Below are 19,126 nucleotides of genomic sequence, written 5' to 3' on the forward strand. Positions count from 1 at the left end.
GTTATCCTTTTGTGCAAAACATGTTTAATGATCAGTAACCCTAAACATTTGGGCATTGTAGCGTAGCCCATTTACTTTTTCTCTGTTATTAACGTATGAACACGTTTCTATCTTACCTGAGACATCTGTGGTCTGAGGTTGATCTCTTTAAGGTTGATGGACTGGGGTCGGAGGTTGTTAAGAAGCTGACACAGAAGCACTCCATCTCGGAGGGTCTGAGCCAGGTCGAATACCTGAGCTGACTCCCATGTCACACGATGGTTGGGTGGAAGCACCTTGCAGTTGATCAGCCATAATGCACACTGCCTCCAATATTCCATCATTATGAGTCCAATAGGTTTCCGATCAAACAAATCTTATGAGAGGAATAGAAAACCAACTGGAGTCTAATCAATAGAGTGCGCTAAAACAACGTTGTCTCCATGTTCAATCTACCAAACGAACGATTAAAGCGAAACTATGCCGAATTTGATTCCGCTTCCCTCCGAGTCATAGCAGAAATAAAGATAAAAGGGAAGAGGTTAGGCTAGTGAATGCTATTGTCCATTGATGACTGTAGCCTACCATTCCATAGCGGACAGTAACGCAACACTGTCGGTGCTCTCTCTCTCTCTCTTCCTCTCTCTCTCTCGCTTGCTCCATAGGACTTCCACCCCGCCTCTCATCTTCCGCTTGCCACTCGTGTTCTGTAGTTTATAGACTTTTACTGTATACGGTAACAGTATTATCTCATTATAACACTCATGCATAAAGAAATTAGTGATTTGGAAAATGTACTTGTGACAATACAAATGTAGGCGCAACTCTTGGTTAGGCTTGAATTTTGTATTACTTGAATTCATTCTGACAAATATAATTTAATAAAATGTGTTTAATTATTACTACGGATGAGTTTTGTCTGTTAAATTGAACGCCAACAAAGACCTTGATTTTAGAGATATTTTGCTAAATATTCAAATTGATCAGCTGCAGCACTGGTGTCCGACATCAAGCTATAAATAATGGATGGCAATGGATGAATGTATTCTTATCAGTCAGCGGAATATCTTTGCTTGGACGAATAATCCAATAAGGCACAACCAGTGTATGTAGACCTAGAGACTCTATTTAATTTGATGATCTGTAAAATAAAAATATATTTTACTTAATTTGAATAATTTGCATGCTGCTTATAAATAAATATAAGTAGGTTTTGGCTCTCCGTACCCCATGACCCTGGCTGCGACCTGATTTTCTGAGGGCGTCTAAAGGGATATTGAGATGTGCAAACAGTTAAATGTGCAATAGGAGAAATATAAGCACACACAATTGTAGAATTATTATTTGTGCTATAGATTGCTGTTTCAGATGTCATCCCTTGTTACCTATTAACTAATGGCCTGGGAAATGATTTACATTAAATATACAAACCATGTTACAGTTTGTTGGTCAATATGAGGTATGGGGTGATTTGTTATACTCAGTGGGGGGGACGTCAAAGTCTGCATCATTAAAAGATGTTTATTAGTAGGCTAGGAGATCCTGTAAATGCCAATCTCTCGCATGTGGTTAAACACCTTTAATGTACAGGCTCCAGCCAAGATCCAAACTAAATGATTCTGTTTTACTTAAGAATTTTAGTTTACTCATCTCTTCTGTGTGGTGAATTAATGCTCCAATAGTAAATACTGTAGCACTGTATGTGTGATGCATTGAGAAGTATTGGAAAGTCTGTGTCATTCTTCAGATAAGACTGAAATTGCATAGGCTCAGAGGCACAATGTCATGGATATCCTGTTCCTGTCTGTGTTCCTGCTGTCACAGTTAACTCTGGGACGCATCTCTCTCACACACCTGCTCTCTCCCTTTTTTCCACTCTCTGTCTGTCTTGCTCTCACTCAGTCACTCTTGGCACCCCTTTCCCTTTCCTTTCTTCTTCCATTTTAGCTAAATCATTCACGAGACCTGCAATGCTACATATAATGGAGTGTGTACTGTTTTGACCTCAGCACTGTATAAAACCAAAAATGTTCTCCCAGGGCTGTAACATTTAAGCCTTGGAAAAATTTGAAGAAACTGGCACAAATTCATATTGAATGTTCAAATGACTTGTAAAGAAAGGTCCAAAATCCCCCAATAATTGCTATGTGTGAAATTCATTATATTAGGCTATTATTTACTGGGGGAATATATTTAGGTTGACATGGCTCTCAAATCTGCTAGGTAACAGTTTATTATGCAAACATTGTGTATGGGGATTGGTTAACCAAGAATTCAATATACATGGTTGCAACACTGTTAACAGTCGCAACATTGTTATCGATATTGTTCTACAGACAATGACTAAAAAGGAACCAATGGCTGTTCAGTCTAAATTAGAATATACAGGTAACCTGTCAAAAACGTTAATGTTTGCTATAACTCGTATTATGTGGACCCCCATACAGTGTTAGCTAGATAATAACCATTACTGCTTTTAAAATTAATCTGATGATACACAAATTATGATAAGGGGTTTAGCTACTTTTTTGCCGTCTACAGAGATCTTTAGAGATCTTTAGAGATCTTATTTTCAAGCCAAAGTTATGCAGTTTAGACAAAAATCTTTATCAGGAGTCATCAAAGATGTTTCTTGTAAAATGCTTCATTGATCACCAGCCCAAAAACGAATGTTCAAAACAATGTTGTGACAAAATGTGCAATCCTTGAATCTGCCTGTTGTAGGAAACCATATAGTTCCAAATTCTTTTCTCATTCCAACATGTAACGTTTAGGTATCTCACTGGTCAATGTGATTTTCAGTGAATAAATCGTTTTTTTTACAAAGATAACCAATGTATCTAGATGAGTGAATGTAATCATATGAACAATATTGCCTTTCTCTCCGCTGATCATTTGTGATGAAGATGTATATGATTGGGTGGGAAGTCATTTAACAGTAGACAGCTGGCATTACATGTCATAGAGTGGTATGAAGGACTCTGGATCCCTAGACTAGAGCAGCCAAGCAGGATGACTGGAGAGGTGATCCATATGCAGTCCCAAACGGCACCACAATCCCAACACTGTTGGGACAAAAATAGTGCACTATGTAGAGAATAACTGTGGGAGACGTGAACTAAGTGTTATTCACATAGTAATTAAACTACCTTTTGCAGTAGTTTGATAGTTGTGAACCTTTGTTAAAACTTACTGTAGATAGTGTTTTCAGTAATGGGTAACCTTTTTGCAATGTAGTGGTATAGTTAACCACTGGAACTATAAACTTCTCTTTTTTGGAAAATTGACAGTAATTGCCTACATTTATTGCCAGCAGACCTGCCTAATTCTCATTTGAAACAAATGGGGGTTTTTTTTGGGCTCAGTGGGGCTAATAAGGTCCAGTTCAGTCTTATGTTCACTCAAAAAACAACATTTCTCAGAAGGTGATTTGACAGTCTCACAAACAAATCATCAGTACAGCTCAAATCAAGGGGAATTTCATGTGTATGTAAAGTCCTTTTCACATCCCGGCATGGTAGACCTGCCGTACCAGTGAGGTCCAAAGTCCTCGCTCTTTCATTGGGAGCACAAACACCTGTTTGTTGTAACTGCCCTCAGCTTTGTTCCGCATCAATGTCCATGTTTGAGTTCCTTCTTCCCTAATGTATCCTGTTGGTCATAATTTGGTTACTGCACCAATGTAACATTTTTGTTTTCGTGTTGCAGGTTTTTTTTACTTCTAAGTTTACAGCCATCGCTTTGTCTTCTCAACAAATTATTAATTCGCAAGGTGGAAATATTTAGATGGATTACATGCATACATTTGTTTTCATTATTTGTGTTTGTCTTCCTTCTAGCAGTGCCTTTCTTTACTCATAGCTACTTCACTGAGGTTTACTTACTACCATTGGATTTTATGATTGTCCTACCTAGCTATATTATAAAGGATCCTCTTACTGTAAGATGTTCTGGACAAGAGTGTTTTTTGAACTGTAATGAAATGTAATGTCTACAGATTTTATTTATTTCAGCTCTGCAGCTGTGATATTTTTAGTTCAATCTCTGCAGTTTCTTGATACTTGATAACGTTAGCTACTGAGACATTTTCCACAGTACCGTGTTGACATCAAAATAAAATGTGATGGCTAAAATGAAAGTCCAGAGACATATCTAAGGTAAAAAATTATTTTCAAAACAATGGAGTAGTCTACAGGACTGCAAAAGGATAACAAAATATTCAGGTCCTAAACTGTGTAAAATAAACAAAGGAAATCAGAAAGAGGCAATCAAACTAAAACTGCTTTAACTACTCCTACACATGATCTTAATGGAATTGAGGAGGACTGATCTCGATTCAGAGGATCATTGACTGCTGCTTCTGTTGTTCTCCTCTCCTCGTGTCTCACGTCTGCTCTCCCCATATCAGTTCTCAAAGAGTAAGTTCCTACACTGTTGGATTCCTGACCTGAATGTGCTTAACTATGGCAGAGACAAGACAGCAGGTGAAATGAATTCTCTTTGCCCTACTCAGCCCTCACACCGGGTATTCCCTGGGTCCATGAGTCCATGGGATGACGTTCCCTCACTACGTCCAGGTTGTCTGTTATTGTTACACTTCTGCCTTAGCTACTCCAATGCAATTGTGTAGTCCGGTCTATCTAAAAGAAATTAACATTTATTGTACCAAAAGTATACAGACTCAAACTGTACAATGTGAGGTTCGGTTACATTATTGTTTCACTTGGGTTGATTAAGCTTGAAACCACTGCCTCTAGTTTAAATATCCACTGGGATAAGCAAAACTAAGTAAATAGGTACAGTCCCTGTGCCCAATAATGTAAAGACAACCCTTCATACATTAATCAAATAGGGCCGGTTTTTCAGACATAGATCTAGGACCAAAAAAACAAGCTCAATTGGCTCTGTGCACTAGTGTATGGACGAACTTCCGCTTTAGCCAGATGTCGGCATATCATTTTCCGGTTTACTTAAGGCGATCACACGCCTTAAGTAATCTGTTATCTGCACAACTACAAGGGTAAGTAGTTTACTGTGGTGTGCACGCCGGCTACTGGCTAAGCTAGTTAGCAACGTGTTCCTTTTTAGTGTAGTATTAGGCAGGACAATAGAATGCATACAAATTCACCCTAGCCTCAAAAACGGCAAAAGAACGCTGGCTTAGATGGAACGCTAGCGCGTCCCCATAGCAAGTGAATTGAAACTAACCTTCGTTCAGCCTCTTCTAACCTGAATGAAGCTTAAAATTCCATAGCCTCACAAAAGCACCAAAACAGGTCTCCTCTTTTATTTTACTACTGTAACCTCATTTCACAACGAAACTGAAAAATAACAACTGGCATAGGAAGTAAACATCTGGTCCTATATGGTATTAATTGCGCTTAAACCTGCGTTACTGTCAAGTATATAAAAAAAATCACCTTTTCTGACTATTTCTAGTCTAGCGTTTGAAGTCATTGAATGGCGCAAGCCATATTTTATTAAAGAGAGGACATTCTCCTGATTAAAATGATGCCCCACTTGTACCTTGAAACTTAAATGAGTCACGTACATTATTATTATTATTTTTTTCGTACAACAGCATCACTCATCTTGTTGTGAGTTTAGGTGTTCACTAATGCGGATGAGTATTAGTAAGTAAACCGGAAACTGCAATACCGACTTCTAGACAAAAGCGGAAGTTCCTCACTACGCTGATGCACAGAGCCTATGGAGTTTTCTATTTTTATTAGATTTTTTTGTCCTAGACTAGGCTTAATCCATGTCTGTGAAACTGACCTAATACTGACCTACCTTTTGCTAATTAATTCATTTTATTACCTTAAAACTTAGTTGTTTTAGCTTTTCCCACCTGTTAATAAAGCACGTGACAAATACAATTTGATTTGAGGCACACAGAGAGCCCATGAAGGACAGACTGAGAGGGAGAGAGGAGCACAACATGGTCCTACCAGGGTCAATGTGCAGTGATCTCTCCTTCTGCTGTCCCTCTTAGTCTTTGCCACTATGTCGGAGGCTTGGCACAGGATGGCATAGTGGCATACCCCTAGGCAGCCAAGATGATCAAAGCCCTAAAGCTCAGTCGTCCTGAGCCCCAGGGCCTTGTCACATTGCCCACATTCCCGCAATACCCATCTCTCCACCGAGCTGGGCATTGTGTCTGTAAGGAGACCATTACCTTGGCGCTTGCTGACACTGATACTTCATCTAGTGACAATGATGTCTTGATACCCGATACCGCACGGCTCTTTTTGTCTTTCACTCCTCAACCTGGAACGCGGGCACCAGACAGGTCGGCGGTTGGATGGTTTCATCGAAGCTACATCCAAAATCGAACATGTTGTGTGTATCTTCCATTATACCACATTTTTGGTATTGAAATAAAATATTTTATCTGTGGCTATTATAACGGTTCCCATTCTTTCTTAAAAACATGGTCGTACGGGGCAGATAATGTTTTAAATGGCTCTGCGAGCTTGCAGTGTTACACATGACGACGGAGGCCATTGGTTTCTCTCCTCTGTTTTCTCTCCTCATTGGTCATGTGCTGATGTATCCTTAACGCTCTCAGCATGCGGCTGGTCCATAGGAGCCCGTATAACCAGTGGGTTGGGAGACATAGGAGGGGTTCAGGAAGAGGGATACAGGGTCTCCTAACTACGTGGCCTGAGGGGATCAGCTGTGTACTACTGAGGTGGGGAGCAGCGGGGTGGAAAGCACACTAACACTGAAATGGAGTGAGGGAGGGAGAAAAGGAGAGGGAGGGTTCTGCACAGGGCTGTTTGGTCATCATTTCAACTGGCTGAATCTCAGTCCTTCTAACCTTTTCATACTAACCCTAAAAGGCTCCAATTTGACCATGTCATGCGTTATTTCCAGACCTCTGTGTCAGTATTCTGTAGGAAAGCGACCCTTTGCCAACTGGGCTAGTAATGATTTTGGTGAAGGTCTGCCTCTAGCAAAATAGAGATGATATCTTAGCGTTTTCACGTAAAATACGCTCTTAGGTGGTGCAACTCGTGCCCCTGACACACAGCACCTAGTTGGGGCGAACCAATCGCCAATCACTAAGCTCCCCGAAGAGATGATGCACACGCGGCAAAATTGTTTCCGTGACTGGATGGGTGTAACTTCAGCTGTCGGACCGGCCGTGCCACATCGGAGCACAAATGCCAGGCAGAACATTGAACGTGGCAGCCCTGGCAGCTTCCCCAAGGGGAGAACGGTTGCACTGACAAGTGTACTCCGAGAGCAACGTGGCTTATGCAGCCTACCAGTTCACTCGCTCCTGCCCCGGCCGACACGGCACACCACATGTCGGGCCGGGAGTTGATGCATTCTGACCAGAAACCTCTCACGTGTGAGGTGATGTCCAGCTCAACACGGTGTGAATGTACGCAGTCAACACTTTGAACAGTTCCCAGTGAGGCAAGCCTCGACCGTTGCCAAGGCGATAGCGTTCGCAGAAATCCTGGTTTCCTACCCCGAGCTGGCATGGCAGGAACACAAAGAGCCAGTTGCATAACCGGAACCCTTGAGGGCCGTTCATCGGTGTGTATGACACAGCAGCAGGCAGTTGGCATGTAACCTCCATCAGTCCTCAGATGCAAATAGGGGAACCGAAAAGGGAATTGGCTCGGGAGCTTAAGCCCTGTAGGACAAAGACTTGACTTTAGGCACAGTGTTGGTGTGGAGTAGGCCACGGCAAAATCCATACAGGAATGCATGAATAATACTGCCCATCCATGTCTAGAGCCATGAGCAGGACGTAAGAGTGGATCCTTATATGATCCACAGGCTATAATAGGTCCAATCGAGCAAAAAGGTGTCCCGATGTGGATGAACATGCACAGACGTGCCTGCAGTCACTGAGGCCCATGCTCGAAGGGAGACGGGCTGATCTACTACCCAGAAATACAGCAACAATTTCGGTTCATCTCGCAACGTGCAACGATTTAGTGAAACCATGCTGTCCCGCAAGGCACTTTGCTGGAGAGAAAGATCCAATTTTCAGGTTGAAATAACCAGTGGAGTGGGACACAGTCAACAGAGAGAGGAACAGTGACCGGACATACGCCAACAGCACCAGGTTGTTGTTACTTTAACACTCAAACACGTCTGCTGTGCGCTTGGATCGATGTTCACATCTGATCAACATGAGGAAGGAGAACTGAGGTATGGGTTGGGACCTGTCAACATGACACTTAAACTAAATTTTAAACAATGGCGCCACTTTCCTCCTCCCATTTTCTTACCGAACATGACCAGAATAGTAATGACCATTTCACATGGAAAATAAACAGGTTTAGTGCGGCTGGATAGTACTGCGGCTGTCCATAGTGTAAGGAGACCACAAGTCAATGAAAACAGATTTGTTTTAACCAATTATGGTAATTGTCAATGTCCAAGCATCAACTGTCACTATAAATGTGCTAAACATGGGATTCATCATCATCATCATCTTCCGCTTATCCGGGGCCGGGTCGCGGGGGCAGCAGTCTAAGCAGAGATGCACAGAATTTCCTCTCCCTAGACACTTCCTCCAGCTCTTCTGAGGGGACACCGAGGCGTTCCCAGGCCAGCCAGGAGAGATAGTCCCTCCAGTGTGTCCTAGGTCTTCCCCGGGGTCTCCTCCCGGTGGGACGGGACCAGAACACCTTCCCAGGAAGGCGTTCTGGAGGCATCCGAAACAGATGCCCAAGCCACCTCAGCTGACCCCTCTCGAAGTGGAGGAGCAGCGGCTCTACTCTGAGCTCCTCCCGGGTGACTGAGCTTCTCACCTCTAAGGGATCGCCTAGCCACCCTGCGGAGAAAGCTCATTTCGGCCGCCTGTATCCTGGATCTTGTCCTTTCGGTCATGACCCAAAGCTCATGACCATAGGTGAGAGTAGGAACGTAGATTGACCAGTAAATCAAGAGCTTCGCCTTGCGGCTCAGCTCTTTCTTCACCACGACAGACCGATACATCGACCGCATTACTGCAGAAGCTGCACCGATCCGTCTGTCAATCTCCCGTTCCATTCTTCCCTCACTCGTGAACAAGACCCCTAGATACTTAAACTCCTCCACTTGAGGCACTCTCCACCAACCTGAAGTGGGAAAGCCACCCTTTTCCGACTGAAGACCATGGCCTCGGATTTGGAGGTACTGATTCTCATCCCAACTGCTTCACACTCGGCTGCAAACCGTCCCAGTGCATGCTGAAGGTCCTGGTTTGAAGGGGACATGGGATTATTTCATAAAATGCCAAGTGTCTCTGCAGCAATAGTGAAATGATGATATTTCACCATATTACTTACCCGCTAATGCTGTGATTGGCTGCGATATTCCCCTGTTTATTTCTCAACCACAGCTCAGCATTGTTGTCAAAAAGGGCAATGGGGCTGTTTTGATTTAACGTCTGGGGCAAGAGCCAATGTAGAAATCATCAAGCATGAGATTTTTTTGTCATGTGGCATAATATTCTTGCAATGCTTCCCCACTGGGGACAAACCCCATAAATGAATGTTTTTTCATAATCATTTTTATGAATTTCAAATAATCCTGGTTCTTCCAGTATGTTATCCACATGTTCAGAATAGATTTTGACATAGAAAATGAGAATGTCCCCTTTTTGTATTACCATTATAGACAGTTTTATGGGTAATGTTATGGGTAAAATGTTATGGGTAAAATGTTATGGGTAATAATGGTAAATATGACAAAATTTGTCTTGGCTCATATATTCCCTTAAGTGTTTGTTGGACTGTTTAAGCATGCAGCTTGCTCACTCAGAGAGAGCAGGGTCAAACTAATGCAAGAGTTACGTCGCACAGTTACTGGCTCCTCCTCACTGAAGCACTGGATAGAACTTTATAAAACTTGCTTTCTTTTCAACATTTCTACTATTTATTCATACTCTGACTCTTCATGGTCTTTACAGGAAAGGTGCAATATTAATATCTCACTTAAATCCAGCCGATTATCTGATAATTTATGTTTTGAGCGTAAGAGTGAGTCTCACAAAAGTAGTTCTAAATACATTGTTAAAACATGCTCGACTGGCTGTTTGAGAGTAGGTTCAAAGGAACATTTTAATGTACATCGTAACATGATGAACAGGAATTAGATTTTCTCTCACAGGTGGCCAGTGGGTTCTGTTTGAAGTCAATGCACTTAATAAGACACGCCTCCAGAAAATAACCCAAATACTGAGATCCACCTAGATGCTAAGTCCACCCAGCATGAAAGTAATAATGCACTCAATTAATAATTTGTTTATGTAATCCAACTGGCAGGGTCAAAATTACCCAGCATGCTTTCTGTCGACTAGCCAGCATATTTTTTATGTAAACAGTCAGTATCATGGGTGTCGGGGCTGAGTGTAAATCTAATGTTATTACTTCATAGTCATTGCCCCGAGCCATAGAATATACAGTAGCTGTCTAGAGTCAATGCCCCCTGCAGGCCTTTCTTGACCTCTTTAACTGTAGCGTTTTTCATGAGTCATCACTGCCGTCTAATAACCGTTGCTGTAAGTCAGGGCGGGACTCCAGAACCCAATGACACACAACGTCAAAAACACAACATGAGAGAGATTCTGGGGAGAGAATAACAAGTCAAGAACTGTAAGAACAATTTTGTTTTTAATTCATATTGTTGATAATTAATGACACGGTACCGAGAATCTAACACGTGTTACTTTATTAAACAATTTATAAAATAAAGAGTTAAATATTATTACCTGTTTTTTAAATAATAATATTAAATGTTAGTACCCTTTTCTTATATGTAGTGCTTCAGAATAATTTAGATTTCAGTTACTACAAATGTATATTTTGTCATCTGGTACAATGGAACAGAAGAAATACTACAATGCTAAACAGTTTCAAGAGAAAAGCGCAATAAGCCATTTTAAACACCCAATGTATCTGTTTGATTAAATGACAGATGGCTTCAGCTGTGGCAGAGAGAGCCATAGGGGCAATTATTGGAGCAGCCGTGGCAGACGCCGCAGGTAAACTACTTTAATTTCAGAGTGAATAATATAATATATCTGAATTTACAACAATATCCCAATAAGATACTGCAGGACTGGCTTGCATGTAGCTCTGATGTAATGCCTTGGTGCTAATCACTATGAGACATCTGCTAAGCATAGGATCTGCTACTGATGATTTGGTGAGTGCAGGAGGATGTTTACCAAGTATAACCTTCTGACAAACTGTTATAGAAATGATACCTTATTTTTAAATATAATCAATGTTCAATCAATTAATAAACATTATATTATTGCTTTATGGAATATCTGAAACCCAGATTTTTTGTGTCCAACATCATTATATCTGATTATATCATAATAATACATATTGACTGAATATTATATATTAAATATAATATTATATATAATATTATTAATATGTGAATAAGTGGAGTGGATCCAAGCTGGTTGTTTATATTGTATACCACCTCCACCATCAACAAGGGATAAAGAAAATGCAATATTTAAAAATAAATAGCTAAAATGTATTAGATTAGATATGTATCCAAATAAAATGAGAAAACCAAGACTAAAATGAGTCCAGTAACTCTCCATTTTCTGTGTATCCCCCTCTTACAGCTCAGCCCATGCATTGGATCTACAACCCAGAGCAACTGAAGAATGTTCTGTCCGATCTGGAACCGTGTCCAGAGTTCCGTCCTCAGTCTGCTAACCCTTTCTACCGCAGAGATACAGGAGAACAGACATGTTACGGTGACCAGGCCTATGTACTGCTAGACTCACTCAGCCAATGTGGAGGTAACTTACTGAGGCATAGTTGGACAAATACCAAATGGGCTACCATATTTTGTATCCGTTATTTTACCAGATAAGTACTCTAAGATTTTTTCACGACAACAATCTAGGAGAAATTAGGCTTTACTCTTGCTCAGGGGCTGAACGACAGGGAATCTTGTGCTTGTTGGCTTGGGAATAAGAACCAGCAACCATTTACTGCCGCCCATCTTGCTCTATATCACTTCAATATAAATGTATGTATAAATGTATACATATATATACAGCTCCAGTAAACATTTTGAGACCACTGCACCTTTTTCTTTCCTTTCCAAATAATATGAAAAGGAAAGTTTTGAGTGAGGAACAGAAACAGAAATTGCAGTGGTCTCTTAATTTTAACCCTTCTGTTTCTCACTCAAAACATTCCTTTTCATCTTATTTGGAAAGGAAAGAAAAAGGCGCAGTGGTCTCTTCATTTTTTCTGTATATATGTATATATGTTTGTTTTGTTGTGTTTACCCTGTCAATGATGGAGTATATTAACATACTCTCTGTTTGTGTAATCACTAGATGTGTGTGTGGAGGACATAAAGAAGCGCACCTACAAGTTCTTTGGTCCAAACACTGTGTATGATCTCCCCCTCAATAATCCTTATAGACCAAAGCACGGTAGGCCAATCTGCAGTCATTTCTTGTGTGTTAAATTGATGAGAAACAAAATCAAAGAAAGCTAATCTATCATTGACTAGACATGTGATTCCATAGAGACGGGTAGAAGACCCTGCTTTCCCTGTGGTTACAGGGGACCTCCATTTAAAAACAATGATCTTCCATACACTGAGACTTCCCACTTGGGATATTATAAAGCCATGGCTTTAATCTAATCTCCATTGTAGTTCATTCTGCTGCCTAGCAACTTAATTAGCAAATTTTACAGGTCCCATTTAATTTTACAGGTCCTAAAGCCATCCTCCCCATTGATGGTCCTTGGAGGCATGCAAGCCTCAAAGCCTTCATCAGAAACGTGGATGCAGGCAAAGAAGAGACAGGTACCATAATATTATTCTCTGAGATTCTTTCAAGGTACTTGCCCTTAAAGGCCCTCATCTAATGAGCTTTGAGACGTTGATGGAATGGAACTGCAGGATCAAGGATGAAAGGAATCAATATTTAAATGTTCCTGGTACATTTCTTACGCCACCTCTCCATTTCAGGATGCGAGGTAGACTGTCAGATGGATGGGATCGCTAAGATGGCTGCCGTTGTGGCAATGTTTGCTGGGAGATCTGAGATGCTGGAGAAGGTGGAGACAGCCATACGGGTCACTCAGAACAATGATTTTTGTGTGGCCATGACTCTGGCTGCAGCAAGGTACTAGCTTTATAGGAAATAAAATAAATATGAACCCGGAAAAAGCCTCCTAAATACAATTTCAAGCTCTCCTACCTACATTGAAGGAGAGAAATAGAAATGTGCCTAGTTACATAAAAAGCACAAAAACAACAAAGTCATCATCAGAACATAATAAACACATGTACAGAACCTTTTGGGGTCTTTAGTGACAGAGTCATTTTGAGTAAATTGTATAATATATGAGATTGTGGCATTTGTGTTGTAAGGTTTCTGGAGTATTTCATTCTAAATGGTCCTGGCCCAAATGCTCTGGACTCAGTGTTGGCCCAGCTCAATGATCCGCAGAGAAAAAACCCCCAGCATCTGGACCGGGCTGTTGTTGGTAAGTGTCTAATGCCACTCCGGCTTCTAAACATTACACTTCTTTCTGTTTGTGCATTTATTCCAAATGGCTTCCGGTGTCCCATTTAGTGCATATGTTTGTAGGGCTCTATGCAGAACAGGGTGGGTTGTCACAGAAGGCTGCGTAATCATTCCAACATAGAAATGTTTGTTCTCCATGGGAGAGATCATCATGTGGTCAGGTCAGGTCAGGATCTTAAAACATTGCGGTGAGAGCCATTGTTCAGTTGTTCACAATCCCATTTGAACTCAGTACAGCATAGACCCGTCCAGTACAGTGAAGAAAAGTGCAGTACAGTGTAATTCAGGACAGTCAAAAGTAATGCAGTTCATACTGTGGGAGATACGGGCGCACAATACACCTGTTCCGGAGTCGGCAACATTTAGGACACAACAACTTATCATGGCATTTCTCTGAGACAGAGAGAGAGAAAGAGAGAAAAACATCAATGCAAAGGACAACCTTTGTGTTTCTACTTTAAGAACTCCCTTCACTCTCTCTCTCTTGCATACGTGCATACTTTTAAGTCAATTGATTCAATTATTGCTGACAAAACATCCCTATTCTAAGTGACAAGCTGTGGGCTGGTTGACACTGTGGGCTGGTCGACAAAATGTGAGTGGGTGCTAAGAAATACACAAATTATTAAAGAGGTGTGAAAACCTTACCCTGCCTCTGCCAACACACTGTGGGGACTGTGCGTGTAAATGGACATCACATCTTCGATTGGTTAATGAAGAAAGGGTGATTTTGCTCACCAGTGAGGTAATAAATAATGCATATGGGACATACATATGGGACATACTGTACTTTTTCAAAAACTTTAAGTAAATTGGTTCAGTTATTGCTGACAAAACATCCCTATTCTACGTGAGAAGCTGTGGGCTGGTTGACACTGACACGGCGCTGGTGGACAAAATGTGTCTGGGTGGTGCAAAAAAAACACAAATTAGTAAAGAAGTGTGAAAACCTTATCCTGCCTCTGCCAACAGACTGTGGGGACTGTGCGTGTAAATGGACATCACATCTTCAATGGTTAATGAAGAAGGGTGATTTTGCTCACCAGTGAGGTAATAAATATTGCATATGAGACATACTGTATTGCAAATTGCATTTCCCTCTGCTTTTCACAACTGCAGCACACATCCATCAGGTGAAGGACAACTCAGATAAGACTTCCCCAGAACTGATACCAGCTGTGTTCACCAACACATGAGGTACAGTATGTCACACACAAACACATAACAGACACACACACTCCCACACACACTTTTTCTATCCTTGTGAGGACCTGAGATCTGACCTTGAAGTAGAAATCCATGTTGCCTATTCCCTAGCCATAAACCTCACCTTATACATGTACTTACTGTTATACACTAAGATTAACAGTTATACACTAACCTTAACCACGATAACTTAACTTTTATGCATAAATGTAACCAAGCCATAATGATTATACCAAACCTGAGAATGCCTAAACCTGAAAGTGACCACAACTCCAATATTTTTCCCTTATCTTAAACCCTCAAGTGGAAATCGATTTGTCCCTACTGGGGAATGGCCCAAAACACACTCACACAAACATTAAAAAGCGCACACACCATGACGGTGGCTGTGTTGCCAGCACGACTGTGGTAGCAGCGGGTGTTCAATCTGTTGACTTGGCAACATAAACACACCCTCTCCATCAGCACATCCGTTAGCTAGTTAGTTAGCCCTGGTCTATGAAGGTGCTTCCTCTCTCTCCTTTGATCCTGTCATTAATGACTCCGTCCTTTTATTTCCTTTCCGTCTGAAGTGGGAAGCAGGAGCTCTTGTAAGGCTGAAGCTAAAACACATGTTAGGACCAACAGCTTCCACAGAGACGGGTAGAAGACTCTGTTTTCCCCAGGCATCCCCCCGACCGCCTGGCACATGACTAAAGTTCCTCTCCCTTTCCCTCCCTCCCTTTCTACCTGTTCTGGTTCCTCCCAGCCCTGCCGGGTGCGTTCCAGGGAGCGCTGCACGCAGTCCTGACGCAGAGCCAGCTGGAGGAGGCAGTCAGGGGAACCATGCGCTGCGGGGGATGCACTGCTAGCAGGGCCTCGTTCATAGGGGCCTGTTTGGGAGCGCAGGTAGGGTTGGTGTAAAGCATAGTCATCGAGTTTAATCCAAACACTGCGTAGTAATACAGTATGTCCGAAAATTAAATAGCTAGTATTTTGAGTATTTCTTTCTCAAATTGGATATTTAAACGTAATAATTAAATTACGGTTTGTTCTAGTAATACATTATTATTCATCGACAAACAATCAAATATGCAGTAAGGTTTAGCCTACAGAATGAAAAAGCAATAAAAGAACAATGACTTTTCTTGACATTTTTATTGGTCTGGGTCTCCAGTTCATTGTTGCCATCTGGGTAATGAGTTTGACCTCGGTGTGTTCTGAAAGCTCAGCGGTTTTACACATCTTTTGTCTTTTCCTCCTGTCTTGTCTGTCCAGACCGGTCTTCAGGGAATCCCAGAGTCTTGGAAGAGCAGGACCCTCAGATATCCTGTGCTGCTGGAATTGGCTAAAAAATGTGTTGCCTCACAGCGGTCCTAGATTTTCTTCACTTCAGTTTAAAGGCAGTTATGGATCATTTTAAGGGCCAATTAATTATGTGAGTGGTGATGTTTGTTTTTCAACAAGGGCTTTGTAAGGCCTTTGGATGTAGAGTTGTACTTTGAGAAAGCAGTTTATGAAAGTTACATTATAAAGTTTGACTGATGTAGCTGGAACTTTGTTGCTATTTCAAAGCTGCAGCTGGTTGCAAAATATATTTGTTTGGATGTGTAAAATATGGAAGTTGTGTTAAAATGAATAAAATAAATGTCCAGAGCAATAAAAGAAAAAGGGGAAGGTGAGTAGTTGTCTGTTTCAGTGCTTGCATACAGTGTGCAGGAAATGTTGTATAAACATATTTATTACACCTCACTGGACCTCCAGTTTTGTGTTGGGTTTGAATTTAAATCATCTCTGCCATGATAAGAGAAACGGAGGGCTTGCAATGATTTAAAGAACAGAAACCTATTTTGCAAAAGAGGAAGTGAATTTCAGTAGGTTTCAGTACTCTCTGTGTCTGGCATAGGTTCTGTTGAAGTGAAATAACAGAGACACAATGATTTACCAGGAAGGTGAAGTAAAAGGACTGCAACTTATCCCTCTCTCAAAGGACTATCTCTGTTTTCCTAAAACTGCTGACTTTCATATTAATATGTTCTCAATGTCGCCCCTGATAATTTAGAATATACTCTCCACATAAAATGAAGCCATTACCTAAATATGGTTGACATGGAGTGATGATATAAAAACAGGGATATAAGACAGTGTAAATAGTATGGTTGGTTTGCATGTTTTGGTGTCTAAGATGTGGTGAAGGTTTACCAATAAACATTGTAATTTAGGGCAGTTTGACTGAAATACTTTCGACAGACTTACCAGATGTGATTTCATAGATTCTGTACTATCGTTCAGTAAGAGTTATTTATATGATTGGTATGACTTAAGAAAGCAATGTTGCTTTTTATCTACAGGCCATGGCTAAAGTAGTTAGAACAGAATTGAAATCTAAAATCATGTATTTTTAATGAGTCAATCCACTGCTAGACATGTCTCCCTAGATAACTATGAATGATAGCAGGTGTTTCAGATATACACTTGCAACACAGAAATATTTAACGACAAAAACCCCTAGCTATCTAGTCTTTTTGAGATTGTAAAACAATAGTTGCTTCTAAAGACTGGAAATCGCTATGAATTCTGAAGAGTTTCTACCAATTAAATGTTAAAAAACACTTGTATTTGCATCACTTGAGGAAATTCACAATTTTGATGGCACATAGAGTGTGTTAATATCATACTAATTTCCTTTTCAGGTTGCTTAAATTAGTGTCTGCCTATTTGACTTTCTTGTTGACAGTATCTTTTAAATATGTTAAATATTTCACTAGGTATCTTATTGTATGTTACTACTAAACAATCATCTCAGGCAGCACTACACAGGCCAGTTATCATGAAGAGCATCAGTTTGTGCCAATTTTTTTACTGGTCAAATTGTACATAATCACATTGTTGCTGTTATGTGTGTGTGTATGTGGGTGTTTGATCCTGGTTTTACTATTCTTGTGGGATCCAAAAGTCCTAATAAAGATAGTAAAACCTGACAAAATGATCCAGAGAAATCTTGGACATTCCATCCTCCAAAAACCTGGACATTTTTAAGAAAGATCTTAAAACTCATTATATTTATTTGTATTTCACAATTTGTGTGTGTGTGTCCAGGTTTTACATTCCTGAGACCAAAACCCCTTGAAAAGATAGTAAAACAAGGAAAATGTGTTGAGTAAAATAATATTTTCTGCTTAAGGATAAGGGTAGAACTTACAGTTGGGGTAGGAGTAGAATAAAATTATAATTTTTGGGGATTTAGAGTTTGAGACTTTGAATGGTAATAATGTTTAGGGTCCCACAAAAATAGTAAAAAGAGAAAGGTGTGTGAGGGAGGGAGTAATGAGAGGAAGTCATTTGATCCCTCTCACCCGCTTCCACTTACCCAGGAGGTGCCACAGCAGGTAACAGGCTATATCAGAGATAATTGTAACCAGACCTTAAAGGTGTTTTTCCAAGTCGGATCCATCTACTGCTTCAAAGCATTTCTGCTATGACAGAGAATTAGACAATATTTCTTTTGATGCTCTACTTGCAGTTAGTAAGCACAGAGTTTCCAGGTTACAACTCAAGCTCTGAGTCTTGTTGTAACGTACAGTATATGTTTAGAGCAGGGACAAAGCCTTGAGAGAGAAATACCACTAAAATGCCCACTGCACGGTAGCATTTCAGAATTATAAACCCCTTAGGCCTGGAGCACGTCTGATATTTCAAATAGGATACTGTCCATTTGGAGTCCAGTATGCTTGTGTCATTTAAAGTGTTTTGAAAGCAAATGCCTATTTTAAGTCAACAGAAATACATGACACTTACAAGTGTTAAATGTTCCTTTCATGTAATGGCATATAAAAGGCACTGGAATTGAATCCACAATCAAAATAAATGGCAAAAATCTTCCTTCATTTTTCGTTTATAATTATGCAAGAATCAGCTACATATTTCCAGGATACATCCAACATAGCCTAAGTAACTTCTCTTAGTTGGCCCTGTAAAGTATAACTCTCACATTATATCGCTCTCAAAAAACAGCTAAACATTATACCTTTTAACATCATCGATTATATTGTAGATTACAAAGTTGCCTGCAATAGAAAAATACTTTTTCTATCTGTGCTGGAATCAACATCTCATCGGTTGCCTCAAGTTTTGTGGCAATTAATTGACAATGCTTCAGTTTTGTAATTAGACATGCGCATATGAAAGTCATAACTGTGGAAATGGTAGGATAAATAGTAAATTGGCACTCACTTTATCTCCCCACCAACTCAATGTCTTAACTGTGGGTGGCTCTCAACTGAGTTGCTGTTTATAGGCATGGAAGAGGAACTGGGAGATCTGAACTGATTGGCCAAATAGAGGTTGAGGGATACCTCTGTACGCATCACACAGTATTTGTTTTTCCTTTAATGTGGCGTGATACATGTTGGTGATATTTTAGTAGTG

General features: G+C 40.6%; 1 protein-coding gene and 1 pseudogene across 3 annotated transcripts in view; one reads left to right on the forward strand and one right to left on the reverse strand.

Annotated features, from left to right (window-relative positions):
• LOC105022605 (guanine nucleotide exchange factor VAV3) overlaps positions 1-599 on the reverse strand; it is a 78,639-nt gene extending 78,040 nt beyond the window's left edge. For all 3 annotated transcript variants that reach the window (XM_010891173.4, XM_020041781.2, XM_020041780.2), the window contains exon 1: positions 117-599. In XM_010891173.4, coding sequence (XP_010889475.1) covers positions 117-323 — 207 coding nt within the window. In that variant the 5' untranslated portion in view covers positions 324-599. The remainder of the gene's footprint in view (positions 1-116) is intronic.
• Positions 600-10,481: 9,882 nt separating this feature from the next.
• On the forward strand, positions 10,482-16,420 carry LOC105022606 (annotated as a pseudogene).
• The last annotated feature ends 2,706 nt before the right edge of the window (positions 16,421-19,126 follow it).

This window comes from Esox lucius, chromosome 21, assembly GCF_011004845.1.
Source record: "Esox lucius isolate fEsoLuc1 chromosome 21, fEsoLuc1.pri, whole genome shotgun sequence".
Lineage (NCBI taxonomy): Eukaryota > Metazoa > Chordata > Actinopteri > Esociformes > Esocidae > Esox > Esox lucius.